The 18,918-nt window shown below is 45.6% G+C and overlaps 1 protein-coding gene across 1 annotated transcript; it reads right to left on the bottom strand.

Annotated features, from left to right (window-relative positions):
* Window positions 1-977: 977 nt before the first annotated feature.
* Window positions 978-7,241, bottom strand: ramp2 (receptor (G protein-coupled) activity modifying protein 2). The gene is made up of 4 exons (XM_072561157.1): window positions 7,040-7,241; window positions 4,756-4,911; window positions 2,691-2,811; window positions 978-2,293 (listed from the first exon to the last, which is right to left on the bottom strand). Exons 1-4 carry the CDS (start codon window positions 7,215-7,217, stop codon window positions 2,029-2,031), a joined length of 720 nt encoding a protein of 239 aa, XP_072417258.1. The 5' UTR covers window positions 7,218-7,241; the 3' UTR covers window positions 978-2,028.
* Between the last annotated feature and the right edge of the window lie 11,677 nt (window positions 7,242-18,918).

The raw sequence follows: 18,918 nt of genomic DNA, 5'->3' as shown, positions 1-18,918 counted from the left end.
CTTGCAGTTGTTAAAATGGACTCATATTGAAAAAGTGATTTGGCAAGGTTCAGTGGGAGGTTTAACGTTACAGTTTAGCAGGAGTGAGGGAGTGTGCAGCTAGGGAACACAAAGGGGAAGGTGTTTGGATGATGCAGCAAAGCTCCATGGAGCAAAATAAAAACAAATTAAAATGACATCAGCCCCTGGGAAGGCACTGAGTTGCTGGTAGCATGTTGAGTTTTGTACAGAAACATGATTTCAGGAGCAGAAGGAGGCCCTTCAGCCCCTTGTGTCTGCTCTTCAATTCAATAGGATCATGGCAGGATCATCAAGCTTAATAACCCAATCCTGTCCGTCCCCACTTTAACAACAAGAACTACATCCACCACCTTCCTGAAAGTACAATGTCTTAGCCTCAACTGTTTCCTGTGGTAGTGAATTCTACCGGCTCACCACTTTCTGGGTGAAGACATTTCTCCTCATCCCAGTACTAAAAATTTAACCCTTATTCTTAAACTGCACACAATATTCCAGGTGTGGTCTCGCCAAGACCTTCCATAATTACAGCAAGATATCTTTGCTCCTGTACTTGAATCCTCTTGCTACGGAGGCTAACATACATTTTGCCTTTTTTACTGCCTACTGCGCCTGTTAAACTGTTTAGCATCTGGATGTAGTAAAGCATAGATACATATATCCAGTTACACTATAGAATATATATGCTGCCTCCTCCAGGTCATAGGGAAATTAAACCCTGACTGGTGTTAGATTTGGAAATGTGTTGTGTTCCTGTCACATCTACAGTCAGCACTTCCACAGCCACACCCTGAGAAGTACACCAGATCAAGTCAAATTCTCATCACAGAAGGTCAGGAAGAGAGTAGCTGAGAGTTCAGGGGATTGTTCTCATTTATTCATTTGTGAATAAATAATCAGATCCACAGAAGAATAAAGATCCATTTTTCAAGAGATTCCCACCAACAACATCAACATCCTTGAATTTATATAGCATCTTTAATTAAAATAATGTGCTACAGAGTGAGAAATTAAAAAAACAAACAAAGATCCAAAGAATGGGACATGCTGCTCAATCAAAGAGAAGGTGGTGAAGGAGTCCATTAAATTCACGGGAGTTTTTCAACTTTCAGGTTGAGAAGGAATAAGGAACAAAGTACAGGGAAGTAAACCCAAGGCCATCTGCTCAAGGGTTTTTGTGTTAAGGCAGCTGGTTATGGCTATAGGGTGGCAGGAGCTGATGGAGAAGTGAGGATGATGTCATGGAGAGATTTAAACACAATTTAACAAAATTTTATACCTCAAGGACCAAGAGCTTGTTCAGCATAAATCAGTAAACACAGACAAGATGGATAAATAGGACCTGGTGTGACTGTGCAGAAGATTGGGTAAAGTTAGGTTTATGGAGGATGGACAATGTGAGTCTGGCCACATTTGAATAGTCAGGTCTTGAGGGAACATAGATTATTGATGAGGATGAGCAGAGGCTGGGGTGGAGGCCAGTGATGGTAAGGTAGTGAAAATAGGCATTTACAGCGGTGGAGTTAATGTGTAAACAGGAGCTAAGCTCAAAGGCAGACAAAAGAGTTTGGTCAGCCCAAGGTAGAGGTTGGGGGAGGACTGGAGTTCGTGATCAGGTCACAGAGTTTAAGTCAGTGAGGGACTGAAGTCATTGAATTCTACTTTTTTGATATTGAATTAGGCAAAATTACATTGCATCAAAGAATGGACATTGGATAAAGAGAATGAGGTTGAGAGAGGGGATAGAGACGTAAAGCTGGCTGTTGAGATTATGGATTGTGAGCCCAAGTCAGCAGTGAACATTTCCCAGGATCAGAGTTTGCAGAAAGTGGGCTCTGCTGAAATGCTGCAGAATGTTTGAGGGGATGGAGGGACAATTTAATTGAACAGAGAAACGTGTTAGAGCAGCAATTGCCACAGGAAATATTTATGGTTTGCATATGAGAAGGGAAAGCAGGGATTCAGAAGGACAAAGTGAACTATAAGCAGGATTAAATGTAATATCTGCATCTACTTTTTGGCATTAGCCTCAGTGTTTTTGTTGCACCAGACGACCAGCGTTACAATGATGGGAATGATGCTGATTGGAACCATGATCAGGCCGAGCACAATGTTTTCGGGAGGGTCGCTCAGAGTGGGAACCTCTTCCAAGATGCAGTCCTTAAAGTAATGATTGTGCATCAGAATTAGTAACTTTTCACCAGCTTCATTTGGCCAATAGGATCCATAGTACTCCATTATAATTTCCGAGCACTCTGTCAGGGTATTGTAAAAGCTGAAGGAAAAAGATAAGAGATTAGTTTATAAACCAGCATTCCACAGAGAGTGACCCTTACCCTGTTGAATAAACCTGAAAATGTGTTGCTGGAAAAGCGCAGCAGGTCAAGCAGTATCCAAGGAGCAGGAGAATCGACGTTTCGGGCATGAGCCCTTCTTCAGGAATGAGGAGAGTGTGCCAAGCAGGCTAAGATAAAAGGTAGGGAGGAGGGACTTGGGGGAGGGGCGTTGGAATCGCATTTACCCTTACCCTGCTGAATAAACAGTGACTCGGTATGGTTACACAGTGAGTTAGCCTGATCAATGATACATTTACACAGTACTCTGTACAGACTTGTGATTTAAATAATGTGTAGTTTAATATTATATGGAATTTTATTTTCCTCATTTCTTACCTCGCAATTGCTGTCCAGCTACACCACTGCAGTTGACCAGTGTTCTGAATGCTTTTTTCAAAAGGTTTACCACAATATTCGTAACTCACATTGAACAGAAGTTCCATGTTGCTGCCTAGGACTTGAATAAACAGACAGATATTACAACTATTACAGTTCAGTGGATCTTGAGAAAATAAAATTGTAACCCTAACCCTGTCCTTCAGGAAATCCAACCAACAGAGAGAAGGAAGTGTAACTGAGTCACCATCTGACAGTGTTGAGCATGAGAGAGAGGCTGGCTTTTAATCCATCGTGACCATATTTTCTGATTCAAATGTTTTCTCATGTCTTTCACACCTCTATCGGGAGATACTGAGGTTTAATCTCCATCTACATAACAGTTCACTGCTTTCTCGATAGTGGCTTCCATTACATCCATGAGCATTATTACCCCGAAGGTCAAGGGAGCTGTGTTCAAATCACAGAGCTCTCTTCTTAACAACGCTGTCAGAATGCATATGCTCCAAAGACAGCATTAGGTATCATTAGGTACAGTAAGAAAGCTGTCTGAAGAGGATGAAGGTGCTGTGAACTGGAATGTCACCAAGCAGATTGTATATGTTCCAAGATACTGAAGAGGGTTCATGAGAAGGATGTGTAGGATAATTCATCAGTGATGGTGCAGGGTCACAAATAGCAAATGGCAAAAAGAGACACAGAGATAGAACAGTTATCCATCCACTGATTAGGATTGAGCAAGTCAAACTGAACTAACTTGATAAAATGTTGATCAGGAATTGGAAGTAAAAAAAGGAAGAATCAATTGGAGCAGAATTTATGGATATCAAAGAATACTAAAACAAAGTTAAAAATCACAACACCAGGTTATAGTCCAACAGGTTTAATTGGAAACACACTAGTTTACGGAGCAGCGCTCCAAAAGCTAGTGTGTTTCCAATTAAACCTGTTGGACTATAACCTGGTGTTGTGTAATTTTTAACTTTGTACACCCCAGTCCAACACCGGCATTTCCAAATCATAAAATAAAATCAGTAAGTTTCAGCTGTTTAAAATGTATATGAGTTAAAGTTTAAACTTCCTTGTAGCAGCTAATATTATTGTATGAAAGGATTTCTGCAGGAGTTTGGAAGGAGATACTGGAACTACATTTTGTCTACACTTTTGTTTCATTCATACAGTTTGGGCATTACTGACTTGACCCCGGGGCTGTTTCAGAGGGAGTTAACCACATTGTTGTGGGGTCTAGAATCACACACAGATCCAGACCAGGTAAGGAGAGCATTTACCTTCCCTAAGGACATTGGTGAACCAGATGGTTTAAACAGCAAGCCACTTAACCAACATTTTTAATCAAGGTGGACTTTGAACCCATGGCTGCAGAAAGATATCTTGACACTGCGAATTACTCAGAGTGACATCATCACTATGAGATTCAGGGTAATCTTATAACAGGACTGAAGCAATAATAGAGGATCTTTCATTTGCTTCACTAATATTAATCCCTTCATCAAAATTCTAAACTAAATTTAGAGACCATTTGTCTCTCATGTTTCTGGGATTTTGCTATGATTACAGGTGTTATGGTGGAAGCATCTGTTTAGATCCAAAGATCACAGGAGATCAATGAATGAACTTCAATTGAAGCAAATATTATTCTCCCTCTTTGGGTAGCATGATGTGTGAGAGCTCTGTTGCTTAGTGATTAGCATTGCTGCCTCACAGCACCAGGGACCGGGTTTGATTCAGCCTCGGGCGACTGTTTGTGTGGAGTTTGCACATTCTCCCCGTGTCTGTCTGCAGGTTAGGTGGATTCCCCATGGGAAATGTAGTGTTACGGGGTATTGGGGAGTTGGGTGGTGTCTGGTTGTTCAGAGGGTCAGTGTGGACTCAATGGGCTGATTGGCCTGCTCCACATTGCAGGGATTTATGATTGTTCTCTGTCAGTTCCACTGTCAAAGAATGATGTAACTTTCCTTGTCTTGTTAAAGCAACAGTTTCAAGTTGTTGCACATTCGGTGCAGGGAAGGTTTGATTCCAGAAGCTGATGTCAGACTCGACTCACCCACTTGACTGTGATTTGTCTCCTCTTTGTATTTCATTGTGGATCCTGGCTGTGATTCGAGACTGAGATGAGATCCTGGTGTTAAAGTGGAGCCTGGTTCCTTGGTTGGGTTAAACTGGTACAGGGTGGTGTTGCTGGTCATACTTCCAGTGAAAGCTGAGAATACAAGGGGAGATATCATTCTTAAGTATTTATTTATAACATTTCAACCATAATTAAACAATAAAAGTCTAAAATAATGTTACAACCATGCCAAACAAAAATACATTACTTCATTTTCATCAGTGATACAACAATGGGATCACAGCCACTTTGAGTGAAAGACAAGGAGGACTGGAGAGTAGTGGTTGGAACAAGGAGCAGGACATGACGAGAGTAACAATGGAACAGTGAGGCTAACTGAGGGAGTTAGACAGTGAACATGGGTGAGCAAGACAGACAGCCCACCATTAATTGCACTTGTGGCTTTGCTCAAACTCCGTGGCATTTAAACCATGGCAAACCCAGAGCCTGGCCCTCACATTGCTGCTGTATACCAAGCTAGACAAGCAGGAGGCTTGAAGAACATAGCAAGCCAGGCAGCACCAGGAGGTGGAGAAGTCAATATTTCGGGTGTAACCCTTCTTCAGGCTGTAGACCGAGCTGCTGAAATGGTGAGGTAGGGAGGGTGATATAGGAAGGAGGGACCGTAGGGTCTGGGAGGGCTGGGTGGAGTATTGTTAGGTGGGAGAAATCAATGTAGAGATGTAGGCCATCACCATGGGGAGTCACAGACAGACCAAGATTAGTTGATGTTGGGGGACAACTAGGGTCATAGGTCCTGACGGATCCTGAGAAGAATCAGATGGAAATATCAGCATTTTTCTGAAAACAGGAAATATTGTTTTACTTTGGAAACTGCCCTAAGTCTCTGTCAACTCATTAAAAGCAGCTTCCTGTTCCTGCTGCAGTTTCAGACTGGATGACCCTTAGACGATGTTGAAATATTGCTCTCTGCTCCAAGCCAATCAGAAACTTTCCTTCAGTGTGACCAGGAGACTGACTAAATGGACCAGAACTTATCCGTCAAATGGTAATGTAACCCTCTGAGCTTCTGAGATTTGAAAACCTCTTGTTGAACACTTTCCTTGTGAGATTCCAACACCATAATTTTCTCATCTCGGGCTGTTACATTCCCAGCTCTTTCAGATTCAAGTTGGTGAGTTCAGCATTCACTCCAAACAACTTAGAATCTCCAACTGCATTCAATCTCCTCTTTCATCTCTCTGCCCATCTTGTTGTCTGTCTCTCCCTCTGTCTGTTGGTCTACCTCTCTGTTGGTCATCCCTCTGTCTATTGATCCTTCTGTCAGTCTATCCTTCTGTTGGTTTATCCTCATGTTGGTCTCTCCCTTTGTCAATGCTTCCTCCTTGAGTTTTTAACTTATCACAGTTCATGTCAAATTCAGATCTCATAATTTCCTCCAGTGTTAAAGGAATTCCTTTGTGTCTAAACCCATTCCAAAAAGCTGTGGTTTCTACTTTGTGTCAAACATGTCCCTTCCCAGACAATCTTAACTCTTTAAAGATAACCTCCAACAGATGAACACTGCACCTGCAGATAAACACAATCCCTCCAGATAAACACAATACCTCCAGATAAACACTGCACCCCCAGATAAACACAATACCCCCAAATAAACACAGCACTCACAGATAAACAGAAAATTATGCAAAATCACACAAAAAGATTTGTATGTAGGGTTGTGAGCGAAGCTAAACATTCCTTTTGGAATCTGTAAAATAGAATTCAAGCAGAAGGCAGTAGGATCAAGAATCCCAAAGCACAGGAAGCTCCTGTTTGCTGTTTATGCTGAATCTTTTGAATCTCATTTAATTATTTGTACTATTCGCTTACGGTTCTGCAATGATTTCCCTGTCAACTTCTTATTCAAAGTGCTTTGAAATTTTTTCTTGCTTGTTTGCACCATCCTTTTGTGCAGCATGTACTGGACACTGAGCCCAGTGTGAGACGGTTCAGGGGAAATCCTCCGTTCTCTTTAAAACAGGGAAACCAAGACCCCAGATCAGGAGGAACCTCCCTGGGATCCTGATCAAAAAGTTAATGAATTGACTTTACTGGACCTGAAATGTGCATCATCAGAACACAAGACTGGTCTAAACTGGAGAATATAGGAGCAAGAAATGTGAACGTTATCTACCTATTAGTCCATTGCCCCATTTCCAAATGAAATGTTTGATGTGCCTCATTTGCTCAAGGCAGACTTGGTTATTCAGGTACTTACCTGGTGCCAACAGAAGAGCCAGAATCAGTCTACAGCCGGCAATGGTATAAAAGCAGAACACCATGGCTGTGATCTCTCCTGTCTCTGACTGAGGAATGAATTTAAAACAAACTCGATCACAGTTCTGAGAACAGGAAATAGCAGGCGTGTTGCTGTCCGGCAAGAGAAGAATGATCATTCACTGATAATGTTCCCATCGCCTGTAAGTTCCCCTCCAATCTCCCCACCATCCTGACTTAGAATATATCACCGTTCCTTCAGTGTCATTGGTCAGAATCCCGGAATTCCCTCCCGAAGGACTTTGTGGGTCTGCCTATAGCACAAGGACTGCAGCGATTCAAGAAGGCAACTCACCCCCACCTTGTCAAGGGGCAATTAGGGACAGGTAATAAACACTGGCCCAGCCAGTGAGACCTACATTTCATGAATAAATAAATAAATAAAGTCCAGGCCCAAAAAAAGAAAGAATTAATTGACATATTTGAATAATCCTTTCTCTGTGAGTCCTCTCTCATGTCCTGAGTCAATGTTTATCCCTCAATTGCATTGATAAAACTAAAGGCTTCTGCATAAGAGCCTAAGGTGTTGGAAGCCATATATTCACATGGATAAAGGATAGAAGGAGGATTTTCTAAAACTATACAAGGCACTCGTCAAATCCCAGTTGGAATCTTGTGAATACTTTTGGGTCCTTTACTAAGGAAATTTAAACTGTGTTTGCAGTTAGTCCAGAGAAGGTTTACTAGACTGATACTGGGAATGGAGGGACAGTCTTATGAAGAGACATTGAAATGTACTCATTGGAGTTTACAAGAATGAGAGGTAACCCTATTGAAACACACTGATTCTTAGGGGGACTTAGGGGGACAGAAATAGATCTCCCTGTGGGAGAGTTGAGGACCAGAGGACATTATCTTAGAATGAGTGGTTGCTTATGAGGAGGAATTTCTTCTCTCAGATGGGAGTGAATCTGTGGAATTCATTACCACTGGGGCTGTTGAGGCTAGGTAAATAAATATATTTAGTTGAGAAACATGCAAAGTAACAGCAAGAGTATGCTCATCGCTCCGGCCAGCTCCACTATTCATTATGATTGTGCTGATCATCCAACTCAATAACCTGTTCCTGCTGTCCCCCCCGATATCGTTTGATCCCCTTAGCCCCAAGTGTTTAATCCAAATACTCTTGAAATCATACAATGTGTTGTCCTCGACTGCTTTCCATGGCAGTGAATTCCACCGAGTCACCACTCTCTGGGCGAAGCTATTTCTCCTCTGCTCAGTCTAAAACAGCTGACCCTGCGTCCTTAGACTGTGACCCCGATTCTGGACTCTGTCACCATCAGGAACATCATACCTGTATCTATCCTGACTAGTCCCGTTAGAATTGTATTAAGTTTCAATGAGATCTCCCCCCACTCCCACAATCTTCTGAACTCCAGTGAAATAATTCTAATTGATTCAACCTCTGTCCATATTTCAGTCTCACCATCGTAGGAATCGATCGGTAAATCTTTGTTGCACTCCCTCTATAGCCAGAATATCATCCTCGGGTATAGTGACCAAAACTACACAGAGTACACCAGATGTGGTACCACCAATTCCCTGTATAATTGCAGCAAGACATCCTTGTTCCTATATTTGACTCCTCTCACTATCACGTCAATATACATTTGCCCTCTTTACCACCTGCTGTCCCTCCACACTTACTTCCAGTGACTGGTGATCAAGGACACCCAAGATTCATTCCACATCCCTATCTCTCTCACTTTACAGCCATTCAAGTAATAATTCACTTGCCTGTTTTTGCTCCAAACTTGACATTTATCCATTGCATCTGGCAAGTATTTGCCCACTCCCTTAACTTGTGCAAATATTCAAGGCTGAGATAGACAGGTTTTTAATTAGGAAGGGAATCGAGGGTAATGGGGAAAAGGCAGGAGAGTGAAGTTGAAGATTATCAGATCAGCCACGATCTGAATGAATGGCAGAGCTGACTCGATGGGCTGAATGGCCTATTTCTACACTTTTGCAGAGGGGGATGGGATGGGAATGGGGTGAGGGAGAGACACATTGGATGACGGAGCTAGGCTAGCGAGGGTGGCGTGAATCACATTCGCACTCAGTCTTTCATGAATGGCCTAATATCAGGGAGTGTCTCTGAATCAAATTAATTTCCTCTGTCAGTGGCCTTTATTCCCTGAGCAGATTCACATGACAATTATGTCCAAATTAAACAGCTCGGAGAGTCTCTGATGATATTTAATTTCCTCAAAGTTGATAATGTTCATTTATTTACTCCTTATTGTTAACAGAAATCTAACTGCTCACCTTTATTGTGTTCAGCAGATAAATCTCTGGTAATTTTTCTCCAGTTTCCGGCCGGTGTGGTCACTGAAATAACAGTTTAAACAAACAGGAAACCATTTCCTGTTTCTGGGATGGAAGTGAGCCCTCTCCAGGGTTGACTCTCACTGATTAAAGGAATGGGCGGCTTTGTCAAAATCTAAAACACTGACAGATTTGCTCCACAAATAACTCCAGCTGCTGTTATTGCAATCACTGGTTTCAAGAGGAGGTTACTCCACAAATGACCCCTTTTCAACAATGGGGAGCCCAGCACATCAATGTACCAGACAAGGCTGACCATTTACAATACTCTTCAGTCAGAAGGCCCAGGTGATCCATCCCAACCTCCACCATAGATCCCAGCATCACAGAGACTAGTCTTCAGCCAGTTCAATTCATCCCACATTGTTACAGTTAATGAGCTTATAAGATTGTTATGTTTTGAAAATGTGGACAAAACTTTGACGACCTGGAGAGGGGAAGGCAACATAATTTGGTGGAACCCGCTCCTCCCCACCTTTACCTGAAATTGGTTTGGGATAGGACAGGGATTTATAAAACCTAGGATTCTGTGAGTCTGGCTTGCAGTGTCGCTGTGTGTGAGGCGCTGAGCTGCAGTGTCGCTGTGTGTGAGGCGCTGAGCTGCAGTGTTACTGTGTGTGAAGGGCTGGGTTGCAGTGTTGTTGTGTGCGAGGAGCTGGCCTGCAGTGTTGGTGTGTGTGAGGGGCTGGGCTGCAGTGTTACTGTGTGTGAGGGGCTGGGTTGCAGTGTTGTTGTGTGCGAGGAGCTGGCCTGCAGTGTTGGTGTGTGTGAGGGGCTGGGCTGCAGTGTTACTGTGTGTGAAGGGCTGGGTTGCAGTGTTGCTGTGTGTGAAGGGCTGGGTTGCAGTGTTGCTGTGTGTGAAGGGCTGGGTTGCAGTGTTGCTGTGTGTGAGGAGCTGGGCTGCAGTGTTGTTGTGTGTGAGGGGCTGGGCTGCAGTGTTGCTGTGTGTGAGGAGCTGGGCTGTAGTGTTGTTGTGTGTGAGGGGCTGGGCTGCAGTGTTGCTGTGTGTGAGGAGCTGGGCTGTAGTGTTGTTGCGAGTGAGGAGCTGGGCTGTAGTGTTGCTGTGAGTGAGGGGCTGGGTTGCAGTGTTGCTGCGTGTGAAGGGCTGGGTTGCAGTGTTGCTGTGTTTGAGGGGCTGGGCTGCAGTGTTGTTGCGAGTGAGGAGCTGGGCTGCAGTGTTGCTGTGTGTGAGGGGCTGGTCTGCAGTGTTGTTGTGTGTGAGGGGCTGGTCTGCAGTGTTGTTGTGTGTGAGGGGCTGAGCTGCAGTGTTGCTGTATTTGAGGGGCTGGGCTGCAGTGTTGCTGCGTGTGAGGGGCTGGGCTGCAGTGTTGCTGTGTGTGAGGGGCTGGGCTGCAGTGTTGGTGTGTGTGAGGGGCTGACTGCAGTGTTGCTGTGTGTGGGGGCTGAGCTGCAGTGTTGCTGCGTGTGAGGGGCTGGGCTGTAGTGTTGCTGTGTGCGAGGGGCTCAACTGCAGTGTTGCTATGAGTGAGGGGCTGGGCTGCAGTGTTGCTGCATATGAGGGGTTCAACTGCAGTGTTGCTGTGAGTGAGGGGCTGGGCTGCAGTGTCGCTGTGGGTGAGGGGCTGAGCTGCAGTGTTGCTGTGAGTGAGGGGCTGAACTGCACTGTTTCTGTGTGTGAGGGGCTAGGCTTCAGTGTTGCTGTGTGTGAGGGACTGGGCTGTAGTGTTGCTGTGTGTGAGGGGCTGAGCTGCAGTGTTGCTGTGTGTGAGGGGCTGAGCTGCAGTGTTGCTGTGAGTGAGGGGCTGAACTGCAGTCTTGCTGTGTGTGAGGGGCTGGGCTGTATTGCTGCATGTGAGGGACTGGGCTGTACTGTTGCTGTGTGTGAGGGGCTGGACTGCAGTGTTGCTGTGTGTGAGGGGCTGGGCTGTATTGCTGCGTGTGAGGAACTGGGCTGTAGTGTTGCTGCATATGAGACGCTGAACTGCAGTGTTGCTGTGTGTGAGGGGCTAAACTGCACTGTTGCTGCATGTGAGAGGCTGAACTGCAGTGTTGCTGTGTGTGAGGGGCTGAACTGCAGTGTTGCTGCGTGTGAGGAGCTGGGCTGCAGTGTTGCTGTGATTGAGGAGCTGAGCTGTGGTGTTGCTGTGTGTGAGGGGCTGGGATGCAATGTTGCTGCGTGTGAGGGGCTGAACTGCAGTTTTGCTGCATATGAGGGGCTGAACTGCAGTGTTGCTGCGTGTGAGGGGCTGGCTGCAGTGTTGCTGTGTGTGAGGAGCTCGGCTTCAGTGTTGCTGCGTGTGAGGGGCTGGGCTGCACTGTTGCTGCATGTGAGGGACTGGGCTGCAGTGTTGCTGCATATGTGGGGCTGAACTGCAGTTTTGCTGCGTGTGAGGGGCTGAACTGCAGTGTTGCTGTGTGTGAAGGGTGGGCTGCAGTGTTGCTGTGAGTGAGTGGCTGGGCTGCAGTGTTGCTGCATTTGAGGGGCTGGGCTGCAGTGTCGCTGTGGGTGAGGAGCTGGGTTGTAGTGTTGCTGCGTGTGAGGGGCTCAACTGCAGCGTTGCTATGAGTGAGGGGCTGGGCTGCAGTGTTGCTGCATATGAGGGGTTCAACTGCAGTGTTGCTGTGAGTGAGGGGCTGGGCTGCAGTGTCGCTGTGGGTGAGGAGCTGAACTGCAGTGTTGCTGTGAGTGAGGGGCTGGGCTACAGTGTTGCTGTGTGTGAGGGCCTGAGCTGCAGTGTTGCTGCGTGTGAGGGACTGGGCTGTAGTGTTGCTGTGTGTGAGGGCCTGAGCTGCAGTGTTGCTGCGTGTGAGGGACTGGGCTGCAGTGTTGCTGTGTGTGAGGGGCTGGGCTGCAGTATTGCTTTGTATGAGGGGCTGAGCTACAGTATTGCTGTGTGTGAGGGACTGGGCTGCAGTGTTGTTGCGTGTGATGGCCTGAGCTGCAGAGTTGCTGTGTGTGAAGGGCTGAGCTGCATGTTGCTCCACGTGAGGGACTTGTCTACAGTGTTGCTGCGTGTGAGGGGCTAAGCTGCAGTGTTGCTGTGTGTGTGTGTATGTGTGTGTCGGGGAGCGGGGGGAGGGTGGTGGAGGGTGTGCAGATGTGTGTTATGCTGAAATAACTCCACAAAGGCTAGTATCCCATTACCAAATCACCCTTTGTTTCCATCTGCACAGTACATGACATGGACCCAGCTAGCATAGGGCCAGTTCTCAAAATGATCAAAACTCTAACACTCCTATTTGTATCTGCCAAACAGGGCTACCTGATTAGACCAGGTTAACAGCCCCAATCAGGGAACTCATATTCTATGGGATCCACATGACTGACCTCATTCCAACCAGTACATTCCTCCTCCCTCTAAATCCAGGGAAATAGGCCCATTCCTTTTTCTACAGCTTTTCCTGAGACGTTTTTGCACCAGGTCCAGTTTCTCCAACTCTGCCTCAGATACTGGCGGTGTATACAGGACTGTAGCCATATTTTGCATCCACAGTGAATGACCGAAACTTTTCCTCTTTTTCAGGCAGTAGTGGCTTTGAAGCTGTGACATCTGCGTTGTCCATCTCTTCCTCAGAGATTTCTTTGATGCTCGTTTTGGTGGGGGGGGGGGGGGGGGGGGGTGTGGAGGGAGGATGGTTCAATCTGAACTTTGTAAGTCACAGAGCCTGACCTTGTGTCAACCATGCCTCTTGGCCATTCAAGGCCATCCTCATGGTTTCGACACCAACCTGCGTTCCTGAAATAAACTGCCTCTGTTGCTTAGAGGAGTCTTGACTTCTGATGCCATTTCACCCTCCCCTCCTCCAGGGTCTGGGAAGATCAGATTTAACCTATTGTGGAGTCTTCTCCTCTGTAGCGACTCTGCTGGAGCTGTCAGAGGATTATCTAATCCTCTTTGATCAGAGGAGTAGATAAGGGAGACATTGAAAGTCTTTTTCCGAGCATAATGACATCAACTTCTATGAGAGGGCATAACTACAAATTGATGGGTGATAGATTTAAGACAGATGTCAGAGGCAGGTTCTTTACTCAGAGAGTGGTAAGGGCGTGGAATGCCCTGCCTGTCAATGTAGTTAACTCAGCCACATTTGGGAGATTTAAACAATCCTTGGATAAACACATGGATGATGATGGGATAGTGTAGGGGGACGAGCTGAGGGTAGTTCACAGGTCAGCGCAAAACTGAGCGCCGAAGGGCCTGTTCTAAGCTGTATTGTTCTATGTTCTATGTCCCTGTAGTTGTGTGATGGATGGTCCTATAATCAATAGAAACTGGGACAGTTTGGTATTGAGTGAAGCTGTGTGCTGTTTCTTTAAGCCTGGTGTCAAAGTCTTTCCACCAAACCATAGGATGATGGATGATGGTACAGTGCTGTCCTTACATGCCGAATGCCATTTGAGTTTAGGAAATACTCAAATTCCCTGCTCTTAAATGATGGCCTATTGTCTGTGACAAACACCTCTGGGAGTCTGTGCATCACAAAAGATGCTAGGAACTTTTGAATCATCACCCAGTGTTTGACAAATGAACTCTATGCACGTTCAACCATTTTGAATGGCTGTCCACAATGATTAAAAATATAGAGCCCATGAAAGGAACTGTTTAGGTGAAGTGTAATCAAGTCTATGGTTTACCTGACAATTCTCACTAATGTGGGGAGCTGCTGGCAGTACGTTTTACCCTTGTTGACAGTCTGGGCACTGCCCCACCAACATGGCTATGTCGCATCTAATCTTGGCCACCTGACATAACTTTTTGCCAACGTCTTCATTTTGGAAACCCCTGGGTAACTCTGGTGGAGTTCAGCCAGTATCTGGTGGTGACCATTGCTCAGGACAATCACTCTTGCTCCCCCTAACAATATGCTGCCTTCCCCAATGATCAGGTCCTGCTGGGTCAGAAAGTTTCAATTCTGGTTGTGATGGCCCTCTTGTTTCCCCCATCACCATTGTTTTAGTTTCACCAGGATGGGATTTTTTTGTGTCCACAGTCTGATATTGTCAGAGGTGACTGCAAGGGTGTCCAGAAAGTTTAAAACCTGAACGGACTTTTCCAGTGGTGATACCACCGGTGGTGTATCTGCCAGTGGGAGGCAGCTCAAGGCATCCACATTGGCCACTTGGCCTCTAGGATGATGTTCCAACTTGTAATTGTATGCACTCAGAATGAGAGCCCACCACTGAACTAGATCTGAAGCTATGGGCAACACTGCCCTGCCCTCTTAAAGTAGCCCCAGGAGGGGTTTGTGGTCCGTTACTGTTACAAATATACATCCATAAAGGTATTGCTGGAACTTTCTCACATTAAAGGTGACTGCCAAACCATCCTTAGGTATCTGGGCATATTTGTGCTTGCATTAACCAAAGTCTGGGAAGCATATGCTATCAGGCATTCCTCTCCATTGGGCCATCTGTGAGTCAATACTATCCCGAAAATATATAGGGAGGCTTCACATGTCAGCACCGCATCCCACTGGAGATTATAGTGTGCCAACACCTTACACAATGATAGTGACGATAGCTGCTCCTTTACTTCCCTCAAGGCTGCATCTTGGCTGAGACCATTTCCAAGGCTGACCCTTTTTCAATAGCAGATGTAAGGGAGCCAGGATGGAGGTCAGATTACATATGAGCTTTCTGTAATAATTCATCAATCCAAAGAAATATAGGGAATGCTGGATGACTAAAGAAATTGAGGGTTTGGTTAAGAAAAAGAAGGAAGCATATGTCAGGTATAGACAGGATAGATCGAGTGAATCCTTAGAAGAGTATAAAGAAAGTAGGAGTATACCTAAGTGGGAAATCAGGAAGGCAAAATAGGGACATGAGATAGCTTTGGCAAATAGAATTAAGGAGAATCCAAAAAGTTTTTACAAATACATTAAGGACAAAAGGGTAACTAGGGAGAGAATTGGGCCCCTCAAAGATCAGCAAGGCAGCCTTTGTGTGGAGCCACAGAAAATGGGGGAGATACTAAATGAATATTTTGTGTCAGTATTTACTGTGGAAAAGGATATGGAAGATATAGACTGTAGGGAAATAGATGGTGACATTTGGAAACAGAGGAGGAAGTGCTGGATGTCTTGAAATGGTTAAAAGTGGATAAATCCCCAGGACCTGATCAGGTGTACCCGAGAACTCTGTGGGAAGCTAGAGAAGTGATTGCTGGGCCCCTTGCTGAGATATTTGTATCATTGATAGTCATAGGTGAGGTGCCAGAAGACGTGGCTAACGTGGTGCCACTGTTTAAGAAGGGCAGTAAAGCCAAGCCAGGGAACTATAGAACGGTGAGCCTGATGTCGGTGGTGGGCAAGTTGTTGGAGGGAATCCTGAGGGACAGGATGTACATGTATTTGGAAAGGCAAGGACTGATTCGGGATAGTCAACATGGCTTTATGCATGGGAAATCATGTCTCACAAACTTGATTGAGTTTTTTGAAGAAATAACAAAGAAGATTAATGAGGGCAGAGCAGTAGATGTGATCTATATGGACTTCAGTAAGGCATTCGACAAGGTTCCCCATGGGAGACTGATTAGCAAGGTTAGATCTCATGGAATACAGGGAGAACTAGTCATTTGGGTACAGAACTGGCTCAAAGGTAGAAGACAGAGGGTGGTGGTGGAGGGTTGTTTCTCAGACTGGAGGCCTGTGACCAGTGGAGTGCCACAAGGATCAGTGCTGGGCCCTCTACTTTTTAGTCATTTACATAAATGATTTGGATGCGAGCATAAGAGATACAGTTAGTACGTTTGCAGATGACACCAAAATTGGAGGTGTAGTGGACAGCAAAGAACGTAGATTACAACAGGATCTGGACCAGATGGGCCAATGGGCTGAGAAGTGGCAGATGGTTTAATTCAGACAAATGCGAGGTGCTGCATTTTAGAAAAGCAAATCTTAGCAGGATTTCTCCACTTAATGGTAAGGTCCTAGGGAGTGTTGCTGAGCAAAGAGACCTTGGAGTGCAGGTTCATAGGTCCTTAGAACATAGAACATAGAAAAATACAGCGCAGTACAGGCCCTTCAGCCCTCGATGTTGCGCCGACCGAAGAAACCTACACTAGCCCAATAACCTCCATATGCTTATCAAATGCCCGTTTAAATGACCATAAAGAGGGAGAGTCCACCACTGATACTGGCAGGGCATTCCATGAACTCACAACCCGCTGAGTAAAGAATCTACCCCTAACATCTGTCCTATACCAACCTTCCCTTAATTTAAAGCTGTGTCCCCTAGTAACAGCTGACTCCATACGCGGAAAAAGGTTCTCACTGTCAACCCTATCAAAACCCCTAATCATCTTGTACACCTCTATCAAATCTCCCCTAAATCTTCTTTTTTCTAATGAGAACAGCCCCAAGTGCCTCAGCCTCTCCTCATATGATCTTCCTACCATGCCAGGCAACATCCTGGTAAACCTAGTCTGCACCCGTTCCAGTGCCTCCACATCCTTCCTATAGTATGGCGACCAAAACTGTACACAATACTCTAGATAAGACCGCACCAGAGTCTTATACAACTGCAACATGACCTCAGGACTCTGGAACTCAATTCCTCTACCAATAAAGCCCAGTACGCCATATGCCTTCTTCACAGCACTATTTACCTGGGTGGCAACTTTCAGAGATCTGTGTACATGGACACCAAGATCCCCCTGCTCATCCACACGACCAAGTAGCCTACCATTAGCCCAGTAATCCATCTTCTTGTTACTCCTACCAAAGTGAATGACTTCACACTTAGCTACATTGAACTCCATTTGCCACCTTTCTGCCCAGCTCTGCAACTTATCTATATCCCGCTGTAACCTGCCACATCCTTCTTCGCTGTCCACCACTCCCCTGACTTTCGTATCATCCGCAAACTTGCTCACCCAACCTTCTAGCCTCTCCTCCAGGTCATTTATAAAAATGACAAACAGCAATGGTCCCAAAACAGATCCTTGTGGAACACCGCTAGTAACTGCACTCCAAGATGAACCTTTACCATCTACTACTACCCTCTGTCTCCTTCCAGCCAGCCAATTCCTAATCCAAACCTCTAATGCACCCTCAATGCCATACCTCCGTAATTTTTGCAGTAGGCTACCATGGGGTACCTTATCGAACGCCTTGCTAAAATCCATATACACCACATCTACTGCTTTACCCTCGTCCACTTCCTTAGTCACCTTCTCAAAGAACTCAATAAGGTTTGTGAGGCATGATCTGCCCTTCACAAAACCATGCTGACTATCCTTGATCACATTATTCCTATCCAGATGTTCATAAATCCTATCCCTTACAATTCTCTCTAAGACTTTGCCCACAACAGAAGTGAGACTCACTGGCCTATAGTTACTAGGGCTGTCCCTACTCCCCTTCTTGAACAAGGGGACCACATTCGCTATCTTCCAGTCCTCTGGCACTACTCCTGTAGACAACGACGACATAAAAATCAAGGCCAATGGCTCCGCTATCTCCTCCCTAGCTTCCCAGAGGATCCTAGGATAAATGCCATCAGGCCCAGGGGACTTACCTATTTTCACCCTTTCCAGTATTCCCCGGACCTCTTCCTACATACCTCAAAGCCATCCATTCTAATCACTTTTGACTCAATATTCACATCAGCAACAACGTCCTGTTGCTGAGTGAATACTGACGAAAAGTATTGATTTAGTTTCTCTCCAATCTCCTCTGCCTCCAAGCACAACTTCCCACTACTATCCTTGACTGGACCTATTCCTACCCTAGTCATCCTTTTATTCCTGACATACCTATAGAAAGCCTTTGGGTTTTCCCTAATCCTACCAACCAAGGACTTTTCATGTCCCCTTCTCGCTGCTCTTCGCTCTCTCTTCAGATCCTTCCTGGCTACCTTATAACTCTCAATCGCCCCAACTGAACCTTCACGCCTCATCTTTACATAGGCCACCCTCTTCCCTTTAACAAGGGATTCCAGTTCCTTATTAAACCACGGCTCCCTCACAAGACCCTTTCCTCCCTGCCTGACAGGTATATACTTATCAAGGACACTCAATAGCTGCTCCTGAACAATCTCCACATATCATTTGTGTCCTTCCCTTGAAGCCTATTTTTCCAATCCACACATCCTAAGTCGTGCCTCACCGCATCATAATTTCCCTGCCCCCAGCTATAACTCCTGCCCTGCAGTGCACACTTATCCTTCTCCATCACTAGAGTAAGAGTCACCGAGTTGTGGTCACTGTCCCCGAAGGGCTCACCTACGTCCAAGTCTAACACCTGGCCTGGTTCATTACCTAGAACCAAATCCAGTATGGCCTCACCTCTTGTTGGCCTGTCTACATATTGTGTCAGGAAACCCTCCTGCACACATTGGGCAAACACCGACCCATCTAACGAACTTGAGCTGTAGCTTTCCCAGTCAATATCTGGGAAGTTAAAGTCCCCCATAACAACCACCCTATTACTTTCACTCTTCTCCCGAATCATCCTTGCAATACTTTCCTCTACGTCTCTCGGCCTATTAGGAGGCCTGTAGAAAACTCCTAACAGGGTGACCTC

The sequence above is a fragment of the Chiloscyllium punctatum genome, chromosome 42, assembly GCF_047496795.1.
Source record: "Chiloscyllium punctatum isolate Juve2018m chromosome 42, sChiPun1.3, whole genome shotgun sequence".
Lineage (NCBI taxonomy): Eukaryota > Metazoa > Chordata > Chondrichthyes > Orectolobiformes > Hemiscylliidae > Chiloscyllium > Chiloscyllium punctatum.
This window is presented reverse-complemented; position numbering and strand designations above follow the sequence as displayed.